This window comes from Bos grunniens, chromosome 18 (assembly GCF_055505025.1).
Source record: "Bos grunniens cultivar Pamir isolate PY7600 chromosome 18, Bosgru_T2T1.0, whole genome shotgun sequence".
NCBI lineage: Eukaryota > Metazoa > Chordata > Mammalia > Artiodactyla > Bovidae > Bos > Bos grunniens.
The window spans coordinates 13,349,712-13,361,720 of NC_141182.1; the positions used below are offsets into that span (position 1 = coordinate 13,349,712).

A 12,009-nucleotide genomic window follows, 5' to 3' on the forward strand; every position below is an offset into this window, starting at 1 on the left:
GCTCTGCGCGTCGTCTGTGCTGGGTGTGTGTCCTGTGATTCCATCCGCGACACTTGGTAAAGGTCAGAGACCTCTGGTACATTCCGGGCACTGCAGGACACAGATGGTACCCGCGCAGGCAGGTACCCGCACAGGTTTTCATTCACATGCAAACACCCTGAGCCGCGTGCAAGACAGCGGCAGCACAAACGCCCATCATTCGAGGCAGGGGTCTCACCGCAGGCAGGCTGGCATCCCATCCCGCGTCCGGCTGCCGGCAGCACCCCTGAAAAACGGAGCAGCGCCTGCTTGAATGGGGAATCCCAGGTGGGTTCCGCCAAGACCATCACACCCTGGGGCTGACGGGCTCCGCAAGCTAGTTTTTAACCGGTTTCCAGATGGTGGTCAAAGACGGGACTGCCCCGCAGGCCGGCTGGCCGGCCAACCTGTTGGCACCCCGGGTTTCCCAACAAGCACGTCCACGGGCTCCCTCTGGGCCAGGCCGGCTGACCCGCCACTGCTAGGCACGTCCCGGGTGGACACGTGTGACGGAGAAGAACAGGAGTGGTGGCAGCACCAGTGGTGCGGAGCGCTGGCAGGCTTTAATTAACCCCAGAGCAGCCTCGCGAGAGGCATCTTGTCCCCTGACAGCTGCTTCCGAGCTCGAGATGTGAAAACCAGGGCAGAGAAACCGAGAGACCTGGGCTGCTCAGCTGGGCTGTGGAGAGCGGGGCGGGGCGCCCCCAGGCTGGGAGCTGGAGCTGCACCCGGACAACCGACGGGGAAGACGGGGTCCGTGCAGAAGAGCTCGGCGTGGCTGCAGGAACGCAACCGTGGGCCCGCTTCCCTGCTGGACGCCCTCCATGGGGGCTCTGTGGGAGCGTAAGGGCACTCTCCACTTTCCTACCTTCAGGAAGCCCACAACTCCCTCAGGAAGTGTGCAGAGTGCAAGGCGGGTGCCCAGACTCCTGGACGGCCCGGTGAAAGTCCCCCAGCGTGCCGGCCTGCTCATCAAACGGCTCCCTTTTGTTTCTAGAGTCCCAGTTTGGACAGTAAGTCATATGGCCACCCCACTTAAAAACCCAAGAGAACATTCCCGAGAGCCCCAAGGAAAGGTCCAGGTAACAAGCCTGGGACATGACGGACTTGTTGAAGCCGACGAATGTTGGGGAGAGTGAAACGAGCTGCTTCTGTCTTTCACCCTTTCTTAGTTTGGGTTTTCCTGACCCAGCAGCAGGACCAGGCCTGCGGGTCCCCCCAGGCCCCTGGGCGGAGGCCATCTCCTCTGGGTGAAGCTCAGCTCACCCAAGGGCTTGCCTCCAGCTCTTCCTGCTTTTGTCTCGGAAACTTGACGTACAGTGCCTGCCACACATCACAACCCCTGTGCCCACGGCCACACGTGGCCAGCTCACGACACCCAGCTCATACTGTCCTGGCGTCATGAGTCTCATGGGGGACGCGGGTTTTCTACCAGGCAGTTTGGTAAGAGGAGGACCCCATACAAGGGCGGAGTGACGGGCAGCCAGGCTCAGGCTGGCCAGTCTTGCTCTGCCCAGAGTTGCCCACATCAGGAACCCGGCAGGAAGCAAGACCAAGAAACCACAGGCCCCAGTTACCAACCATGTCTCTGACTCAGCCTGAAAGGAAGCAAGCGCAGCTGCCTTTGTCTCTGTAAAACTAGAGACAAAGCTGTGCTTGTACCGCGTGTGCATGAGCCCAGGAACACTACCTCTGGGACACTGTGCGCCCGCACTGGGGATGTGAAGGCATGGGCACAGATACATTGGGGTACTGGCCACCCAAGGGAGCAGCAGGACAGAGACAGCCAGGCCAGGCAGGGGAGACCGGAACAGGAGGACCCCATGAGGGCGATGGAAGGAGGACACTGCACTGACCCTGTCCCATGAAGGGAAGCCCCTGTTCTGTACAGGAGAGCCCCAGCTCAAACCAGGCAAATCCCCTCTCCTTCCAGGAGAATCCCCTCTCCTCCAGGGGAAGCCCCTCTCCTTCAGGGGAAGCCCTTCTCCTCCAGGAGAACCATCACCTTCCAGGAGAATCCCCTCTCCTTCCAGGGGAAGCCCCTTTCCTCTAGGGCAAGCCCCTCTCGTCCAGGAGAACCCTCACCTTCCAGGACAATCCCCTCTCCTTCCAGAGGAAGCCCCTCTCCGCCAGGGGAAGCCCCTCTCCGCCAGGGGAAGCCCCTCTCCTGAAGGAAAACCCTCAGATTCCAGGAGAAACCCCTCTCCTTCCAGGGGAAGCCCCTCTCCTCCAGGAAAACCCTCACCTTCCAGGAGAACTGCTCTCTTTCCAGAAGACCCTCTCCTCCAGGAGAACCCTCACCTTCCAGGAGAATCCCGTCTCCTTCCATGGGAAGCCCCTCTATTGCCAGGGGAAGACCCTCACCTTCCAAAGGAAGCCCCTCTCTGCCAGGAGAACTGTCACATTCCAGGGGAATCACCTCTCCTACCAAGGGAAGCCCCTCTCCTCCAGGAGAATCCCCTCCGCTTCCAGGGGAAGCCCCTCTCCTCCAGTAAAACCCTCACCTTCCAGGAGAATCCCCTCTCCTTCCAGGGGAAGCCCCTCTCCTGCAGGAGAATCCCCTCTGCTTCCAGGGGAAGCCCCTCTCCTCCAGGAGAATCCCCTCCGCTTCCAGGGGAAGCCCCTCTCCTACAGTAGAACCCCCACTTTCCAGGAGAATCCCTTCTCCTACCAGGGGAAGTCCCTGACCTTCCAGGGGAAGCCCTTCTCCTCCAGGAGAATCACCTCTCCTTCCAGGAGAATCCCCTCTCCTTCCAGAGGAAGCCCCTCTGCTCCAGGAGAACCCTCACCTTCCAGGAGAATCCTCTCTCCTCCAGGAGAATCCCCTCTCCTTCCAGGGGAAGCCCTTCTCCAGGAGATCCCCTCTCCTTCCAGGGGAAGCCCCTCTGCTGCCAGGAGAATCCCCTCACCTTCAGGAGAAGCCCCACTCCTCCAGGAGAATCCCCTCTGCTTCCAGGGGAAGCCCCTCTCCTTCCAGGGGAAGCCCCTCTCCTCCAGGAGAATCCCCTCTCCTTCCAGGGGAAGCCCCTCTCCTTGCAGGGGAAGCCCCTCTCCTCCAGGAGAATCCCCTCTCCTTCCAGGGGAAGTCCTTCTCCAGGAGATCCCCTCTCCTTCCAGGGGAAGCCCCTCTGCTGCCAGGAGAATCCCCTCACCTTCAGGAGAAGCCCCACTCCTCCAGGAGAATCCCCTCTGCTTCCAGGGGAAGCCCCTCTCCTTCCAGGGGAAGCCCCTCTCCTCCAGGAGAATCCCCTCTCCTTCCAGGGGAAGCCCCTCTCCTTGCAGGGGAAGCCCCTCTCCTCCAGGAGAATCCCCTCTCCTTCCAGGGGAAGCCCCTCTCCCCCAGGAGAATCCCCTCTCCTCCAGGAGAATCCCCTCTCCTTCCAGGGGAAGCCGCTCTCCTCCAGAATATCCTCTCCTTCCAGGGGAAGCCCCTCTCCTCCAGGAGAATCCCCTCTCCTTCCAGGGGGAAACCCCTCTCCTTCCAGGGGAAACCCCTCTCCTCCAGAATACCCTCTCCTTCCAGGGGAAGCCCCTCTCCTCCAGGAGAATCCCCTCTCCTTCCAGGGGAAGCCCCTCTCCTTCCAGGGGAAGCCCCTCTGCATCAAGAGAAGCTCCTCTCCTCCAGGAGAATCCCGCCCCCCTTTCCAGGGAAGCCCCTCTCTTTCCAGAATCCCCTCAGCTTCCTGGGGAAGCCCCTCACCTTCCAAGAGAATCCCCCCTCCTCCAGGAGAATCCACTCTCCTTCCAGGGGAAGCCTCTCTGCTCCCAAGAGAATACCCTCTCCTTCCAGGAGAATCCCCTCTCCTTCCAGGGGAATCCCCTCTCCTTCCAGGGGAAGCCCCTCTCCTCCAGGAGAAGCCCCTCCCCTTCCAAGGGAAGCCCCTCTCCTTCCAGGAGAATCCCCTCACCTTCCAGGGGAAGCCCCTCTCCAGCCCAAGGAACTCCTACTCCATCCTGGGTAATTCTGTCTGTCCAGGGGAGCCTTCAATCTGTCTAGGGTGTCCCCCTTCATCCCAGGTTACCCATTCTGTCCAAGGGAGCCTCCTGTCACTCCAGCGGAGCCCCTTTCCTGTCCCAGGTACCCCCTCTCAGTCTAGGGGAGCCCCCACCCTATCCAAGGGAGCCCCATCTTTTCAGGGGAGACCCACCTCCATCCAGGGGAGTCCCCTGAGTCCCCTCTCCATCCAGGGGCCCTTCTCCACCCAGGGAGTCCACCCTAAGGGAGTCCCCTCACTGTCCAGGGCAGTTCCCCCTCAATCCAAGGAGAGATTCCTCTGTCCATGGGCACCCCCTCCCCACCCGGGGGCCCTGCTCCCTCCAGGGGATCTCCTCTCCACGCAGGGGAGCCCCCTCTCCGTCCTGGGGAGCCAGTGAGAGAAAGGGGTGGAGCCCATCCAAAGGTGGGGAGGGGAGGTGGGCTCACCAGCCAGCCAGCACAGCACGGAGCAGGCAGGAGGCCCACAGAGGGTCCAGGCAACCCTGACACGGCAGACACACCAGGAGACCCCAGGCCAGGCCCAACGGCACAGCAACCAGACCACCCACCGACAGGCACTTTATTTTCCAAAGAACCAAGAAAACTGTACAGCAAGCGGTAGGAGGCTACCGGCACCTTTTAGACACGAATGAGACGGCTGACTGTGCAGTCAGGCAGAGCTGGACTCCTGCTCCAGCCGAGGGAAGCCCCGTGGGCCCCGCGTCCCACCAGGCGCTGCACTGTGGACGCAGCTCACCCTCGCCCTCAGTCCGGCCCCGACCTGCCAGAGGCCCAGCCAGATGTGCAGCACAGAAGAGGGGCAGCGCCTCGGGCCAGGCCAGTTTATTTTAAGCCACAGGGAACCGCGCCTCCCTTGGTCCATCTTCCGGCCGAGCCGTCGTAGAAGGCCTGGGCCAGGGCCTGCGCGGCCCTCAGCACCCTCCTCTCCGGGGCGCCGGGCCCGACGCTCTCCCGCGCACACCTCAGCCAGTGCTGCTCCGTCCTGGGCAGGTAGTCTGCGAACAGCTCACCAGGTGCCACCGAGGGGTGCTCCTCTGGTGGGGAAGGACAGAGAAATATGTTCAGTGAGGAAGGGGCCCACGTCCTGCGGAGCGAGCGTGTGAGCACCCCACTTCCATGGAGGACTGCATGAGGAAAGAGCACAGGCCCCGCTCACAGCAAGTGCTCACACGCCCTCCGCACAGTGAGACACGCACACCGGCTGCCTGCCTCGGGGGCACGTCTACACAGCAAAGTGAAAGAAGTGAAGGAAAGCGTTAGTTGCTCGGTCGTGTCCAACTCTGTGCGACCCCGTGGTCTGTAGCCCACCAGGCTTCTCTGTCCATGGGAGTCTCTTTACTTCTCCAGGGAATCTTCCCGACCCAGCGATCGGACCCGGGTCTCCTGCATTGCAGGCAGATTCTTTACCATCTAAGCTACACAGCAAAGTAAGCTTTAACAAAAACCTAGTAAACTTTAAAATCTTGTGACCAAAAAAAAGGAGGGGAGCTGTGAGCTCGGGGGAGTGGACCCCTCCCCTGGCCCCACGCTCCTCCCCTCCCCCTCCTCCCAGTGCCCCAGCACTCACCCCCGCCCTCCTCGCCGCTCTCCTCCTCCTCCTCCTCCTCGTCCTCGTCCTCCTCCCCGCCACCTTCGGCACCCTCAGCCTCCTCACTGTCCTCGTCCGTGTCGGTCTCCTCCAGCCACTCCTGAGATTCTTTAGGCAAAGGGGAGAACCAGTGTCAGTGCGGCTGCCCTGAGGACGCCACCCTCTGCCTAAACACTGGGACGTGAGCGCAGGGCCCACCCAGCACGTCTGGGGCTCAAGGCCAACACTTCACCCCTGGCTCTCACAGCAGGGCTGGGCAGGGAGGCTGTGCTCCGAGACAGGAGGGTCTCTCAGCCACTCCAAGCCTCTCCCCAGACTGAAGATCTGAAGGTACTTCAGCCTCAGCTCAGGACTGAGCAGTGGCCTGCCTGTGGTATGACAGGGCAGTGGGGAGGAGGGTCCACTCCGGGCACACAGGGCCCCTTGGGGAGAACAGGTGCCCAGGCCACACTGCCTGGGGTGGGTCCGGGGCTCACAAGTGGTGCTGGGGTGAGCCCACGCCCTGCCCGGGCCTGCAGGCACTCTGTGGGCGCGGGGTGGACGGCGCGCCCCCTCACCCGGGTCTGTCTCTACCAAGACCATCCACTCTTCCATCTTGTGGAGGTCCAGGCAGTAGAGGTCGCTGAGGGTCACCTGGCGGTCGCCAGCCTCAAACATGCCACCGTAGAGGTAGAGGCGCCCGTGCTTCACGGCCAGCATGGCATTGGAGCGGGGGCTGGGCTCCACCGGGGCGACACCTGCTTCCTCGGGGCCGTCGTCGTCATCCGACTCCAGCTGTCCCGCCGCTCCGGGGGCAGCAAGCACCTGTTTGATGGTGACCACGGTCCCGTCCTCTGAGACCACCTCCCTGACCACCTCCAGGGGCTCCTGGGCACTGGGCCCCTTCGCCGCCTGCTTGTCGGCGCCCCCGGGCTCCGCCTTTCTGCCCCGCCTGCGCCTCCTCTTCTCCGCCTTGGGCCCCTGCGGACGGAGAGCGGGCAGCACGATGCGCGAGTGCCCAGGTGTCAGAGGACCCCCGCCCCCGCGCCCGCCCCTCATCCCGGGCCACACCCTGCCAGGGTGACCTCTCGGAGGGCCGAGCCACAGCACAGCACTCACGCCATCCGACCCCCATCAGAGGCACCAGGGTACTTCGCCTGGAGCCAGTCTTCCCCACAGGGTGGACCGCCCTCCTTTTTGGCCCTAGGGCTCTGTTTCTGAGGCCCCCGACCTGAGGCAGCCCCAGGGAGCTGAGCCCCGGAACAGCAGCCCCTGAGCTACGCTCCCAGCCTGTGCTGGCATCAAGGGCAGGGGCGACCTGCTCTCCGCCTTCAGTGATGGTGAAGACGGTGACGATGGTGCCACAGAGCTCCACAGACCCAGGGACAGGGGAGGCCCTGAGGTGAGGGAGGTGTCGCAGGCCGGGGGCCCACGCTACCTTCAGCTGCCCTGCGAACCAGCGGTTCCTGACGGGGTCGTAGAAGTGCAGGTCGTTGAGGAAGTCCCCCTCCAGGCTCTCCTCCTCCTCCTCGTCACACACCCCTCCGAAGAGCAGCGTCTGGTGGTTTGGGGCCACAGCCACTGAGAATCCGGACCTCGGTGTGGGCTTGGCTCCAGAAGGGTTAATCCGTGTCCACGACCACTTGCCTGCCAAGGAGAGGAGGTAGGGACCCATGGACCTGCAGGAGGGCACAGCCGTGGCCTGTGCCTCCCAGGCCAGCCTCCCCAGGGCCGGTCTACGCAGAGGTCACCCGTCCACACAGCCTCCCGACATTCGCCTGGCGTACTGAGCAGGTGCTGTGAAGACAGGGGTGAAGAGGAGGCCGGCCTACTGGCTCTGGGACCCCTCATACCACGCCCTGGGGCAGGCCAGCACTGCAGTCCTTTTTTGAGAAAAGCCAGTATAAAGCACTGTTATAGCAATAAAAAAACCCTAAACTCGTATGTAGTAGAGGAGATGGCTGTAGGGTAGGGAGGAGGCAGTGGTTTCTCTCACCAAATCACTAGTTTTTGAGCTTTAAAAAATGAACAATGGGAAGACACCTAAGTGACTACCGACAGAAGAAATGGATGAAGCAAGATGCGATACATATACACAGTGGAATATGACTCAGTCATTAAAAGGAATGAAACAACGCCATTTACAGCAACGCGGATGGACCTAGAGATGATCATACTGAGACAATATCATATGATATCATTTACGTGTGGAATCTAAAAAGAACAATACAAGTAAACTTACCCACAAAACAGAACAGACTCACAGACAGAAAACAAATTCAGGATTACCAAAGGGGAAAGTGTTGAGGGACAGATTTGGAGTACGGGATTAACAGACACGTCACTGTGTGTAAAATCAACAGAGACCTACTGTGAGCACAAGACCTCATTCAGTATTTTACAAACTATAAGGAAAAACCATCTGAAAAGCAACAGAGATACTCAGCTATAACTGAATCACTCTGCTGAGTACTTGAAACTACACAACACTGAACATTAACTATACTTGAATTAACAAAAAAGAACAGTGGTGACTTCACCCCACCACAGGCCTTCCAGGAGTCTACTTCCCACCACTGAGCAGGAGGAGTGAGAGATGACACAGGCACCGTGAATGGACCGACACCACCAGGGTTTTTAACTCTGCATCCTCGGTGCCCCGGAGGGGATGTGGGAACTGTTTGAGAGGTGTCCACAGGCCTGCCCGTGGGTGAGGGGGCACGTGCAGGGGCTCCCCACCAGCCCCAAACCCTCTGCCCACCTTCCCGCCGACACACAGCCGCCCACGTGGCTTGTCCCTGGCACAGCGCACACACCTTCGCTCCCATCCTCAGCCTTCAGCAGGAACATGTCGGAGTGCTGGGTGCCTCTGTCCACATCTTTCCTGACTCTCTGCAAAAGGAACAGGGAGCCGTGAGAACAAGTGCCACACCACACCATGCACAGCCCCTCAAGCTCGTGGTCCCAGTTCCTGCGGAGGCGACTCGGGAGGCTTCACTCAGATCAGCTTCAAAATCTGAAACACAACAGGTTCCCTCCAAGCCCATCCGCACAGACAGAGCCCTCTGCTCAGGGCTACACCTGCGGCCGAGAGGCGAGCGCTGCTCGGGGTGGACACGGGCTAGCGCGGGGACCTCTCCTGTCATCACACAGCCACCCTCTGCCTTCACCCCACGTGCCCTCCACCCCCATCACCTCCGAATATCAGGACTCGAGCTGTGGTCCAAGGACCGGATGAAACTGCAGACGCCGGCACAGCCGCTCGGAGGCTGCGCCGAGCTCTCAGCAGCACCCCCTGCCTCACACCAGGCCCACGGCCCGGGCAGACATGTGGCTCTCTAGAGCACACCCAGTGTGCACACTGCACCTCCCGTCAGGGCACAGGCGTCTGGACGGCGACCTGGCAGGTTGGCTCTCCTGGGGGCTCCAGTTGCTGGGGCAACAGCTTTTACTTGCAGGTCTTTGTCCTTCAAACTCCCGATTTTTAATAAACTCTTAACTTCAGAGTATTTCTACGTGTACAGAAAACCTGAGCAGCTGGTACGGAGAGTTCCCATATGCCCTGCACCGTTCCCCTTCCTGTGATCCCCTGACTGCATGGGTGCATGTGGCACCATCAATGAGCCACACTTGAGCCCATGGCTCACTCACACTCCTGTTCTCCCCAACGTCCTTCTCCTGTCCCAGAGCCCACCAGGCTGTCGTGGATCCTAAGGCCTCCTGGGCCATGAAGACTGCTCAGACTGGCCTGTTTCTGGTGACCCTGAGGTTGAGGAGTGCTGGTTGTGTGTCCTGTAGAGCGCCCTCCACTGGGACCCGTCCGACACTGTTCTCATGACTGGACAGGCTGTGGGTTCCAGGTGGGCTCTCAGAGGTCAAGTGCCCCTCCATCCCACCCCACCAGGGGTGCGTGCTGTCACCGTGGCCACCATCGCAGACGTGGACCTGGGCCACCTGGCTGAGGTGCTCACCAGGTTTCTCCGTGGTCCAGTCACCGCCCCCACCCCAACTTTCTAGCCTGTCCTCGTGGGAGGAGCGTCCCTCTGTGCAGCCCCTCTAACGGGAGCTGGGGGTCGTGCTCCACCTCCTGGAAGGTGGAGGGTCTGCCTTGGGGTGGAACAGTGCACAGGGCGTCTGCCTCTCCTCCTCGTGTATGAATTTATTCAGTCACTGGCTTGTCATCTGCCTTGCACCCGTGCACCATCGGGTCTCCTCTGGACTACAGTCCGACACCACCTGATTCACTCCGCTGCTCACACGCCTCCAGCTCTGCCCCTGGGGACCCTCTAGGGCGGGTCCCAGGCCCATGATGTGCCCCACTGGCGCAGATTTCTTGAGTTTCCTGGGCTCCGGCACCGTTCACACACTCCCTGCCCCAGTTCTGGAATTGGCCGCTTCCTCGCAGAGCCCTGGGACTTCACTGGACAGTCCTTGAATCCCAGGTCTGGGTGCGAGGCCTTATCACTGGGCAGTATGGTTTTGTTCTCTCAGCTGAAGTGCACATAATTCATCTTGTCTTGTTTACTAATGAGTATGCATTGTGTTTAATGTAAAGGGAAAAGCTATTTTCCTTTTAGAAAACGAAACAATCCCCATTCTGTGACTGGACTGTGGCCTGAGCGTCCTAGAACCAAGGACGAGGCCAGGCCCCTGCCTCCTCTTTCATCCGTGGGGAAACTCAGTCAGGCGGCCAGCCTCTGCGTGCCACAGTCCCCGAGACAGACAGTCCTCCCGTCCTGCAGGCTGACCAGGAAGTGGCTGCCACCCCCAGGCCCACCCTCCAGGCCAATGCCCCCCACTCACGGGAGCTAAGCCCACACCGAGGCCTCACCCACAGGGGCACACAGGGGAAGTCGGCGCCGCAGGCAGGTCACTAGAAACCAGTTACAGCCGGCGCAGCCCTCCCCCTCGGCCCCCTACACCTGTGGTATCCATGGTATTGCTCCACCGACAGCAACCATCCTTCCTAGACCAATGAACGGAGCGGGTCTTCCTCACCGTCACGTGTAAATACGGCCCCTGTGGCCTGTGAGCCAGAGCCCCTCCCAAGCAGGCGCTCTGCCCACCGGGTCAATGGCTTCCACATAGCGGCCGGGGTGCAAGGATGCTGCAGCCGTCAGGGCTCCTCCTGGTGTGCAACGCCCCCATTCCACCCCCCGATCCTCACGGGGGTAACTGGAGCCCACTGTGCGCTGGTCTCTCTCGTGGTGGCCTGTGCTGTCCTTTCCAGTGACGCCCAGCACGCTGGCACAACACTCAGCCCTCCCACTGGAAGACACGGGGTGGGCATGACGCCCGGGGGCTGTGGCGCATCCACCTGGGGTCTTGGCTGTTCTCAAGGGTGAGCGGATGTTGACTCCACAGAGTGGTGACTCGGGCGTGCACTTCACACACAATTCCTTCCTCTGCTCACACGGACATCTGAGAGACGTGTGCCAAGTGTGACAGCGCTAAGGTGTCACAGCACAACCGTCAGTGACCCCAGAGCCCAGGACAGCCTGTGCACGTGCCCCCACGTCCTCCTGCCTGGACCATGTCCTGAGTCTCCTGCTGCCCCAGCCTCACACTCAGAGCCAGGCCCTTCAACTGTCAGCAGGAGACAGCCCTGGCGGCTCCCAACTTCGGTGTGCCTGGTCCCAGCAGGGGGCGCGCTCTGGCACTCCAAGGTGGCACTGCAGCGGACCAGACTCCCGGCCACTCTGAGAAAGGACTCCCAACAGCACTGGGGGAGGACTGGAGCGGGGGCATGGGGGCACCAAGCTGAGGGACACAGAGCTGCCAGGGAGGGGCCAAGGGCCCCCACGTCACTCCCGGCCTGAGCACTGAGACACAGCAGCAGCCTGACAGCAGAGCAGAAGGCCTGGTCAGCACAGGGGACAGCAGGGCAGGTCAAGGGCACGCTGGGCCGCCTCGCAGCAGGTGGACAAACAACCCTACTGTGTGTGCTGGGGGCGCCTTCTAGACAGGCCAGGACGCACTGCCATAAACCTGCCAGGACTGCTTCTTGGCTCTGTGTCCGAAGAGTGAGGCACACGGGGCCTTCCTTCTCCGCCTGCCAGCACAACTGCCGGCCAGAGGCCGCCCTCAGCACCTTGGCAACAGAGGTCAGTCTTTATCACCACTTCACACTGGTTCTGCTGGACCGACAATGGCAGGGATTTTTCAGAACTGGGGTTGATGATGGCTGAGGTCCCCAGATGGACTGTTTGTGGAACACAGAAGCCACCAAGAGGTCTATTCCCATGAGCTAAGGGCTTGCTGACACAGGCTGCCGCCTAGCTCAACCAGACACTCCAGGCTGGGTGGTAAGGGCAGGAGGAGCCATGCGCTGCTCCTGTGACGGGTGTCCCCACCCAGACGAACCACACCATCACACCCGCGTCTTTCATCAATTCTGGTAAACCCCCAAGAAGGCAAACAGACCAGC

The 12,009-nt window shown here is 61.1% G+C and overlaps 1 protein-coding gene across 7 annotated transcripts in view; it reads right to left on the bottom strand.

Annotated features, from left to right (window-relative positions):
* Positions 1-4,560: 4,560 nt before the first annotated feature.
* KLHDC4 (kelch domain containing 4) overlaps positions 4,561-12,009 on the bottom strand; it is a 30,310-nt gene continuing 22,861 nt past the window's right edge. For 3 of the 7 annotated variants that reach the window (XR_015145345.1, XR_015145346.1, XR_015145349.1), the window contains 5 exons: positions 8,399-8,474; positions 7,021-7,229; positions 5,836-6,563; positions 5,583-5,711; positions 4,561-5,049 (listed from right to left, as the gene is read on the bottom strand). Coding sequence is in view for 2 of the 7 variants with exons in the window: in XM_086350267.1 (XP_086206393.1) it covers positions 4,838-5,049; positions 5,583-5,711; positions 6,161-6,563; positions 7,021-7,229; positions 8,399-8,474 (1,029 nt within the window). In the remaining 5 variants the exon portion in view is untranslated. Of the gene's footprint in view, positions 5,050-5,582; positions 5,712-5,835; positions 6,564-7,020; positions 7,230-8,343; positions 8,475-12,009 lie in introns of all 7 variants that reach the window. The other 4 variants (XM_086350267.1, XM_086350268.1, XR_015145351.1 and 1 more) reach the window with 3 other exon arrangements.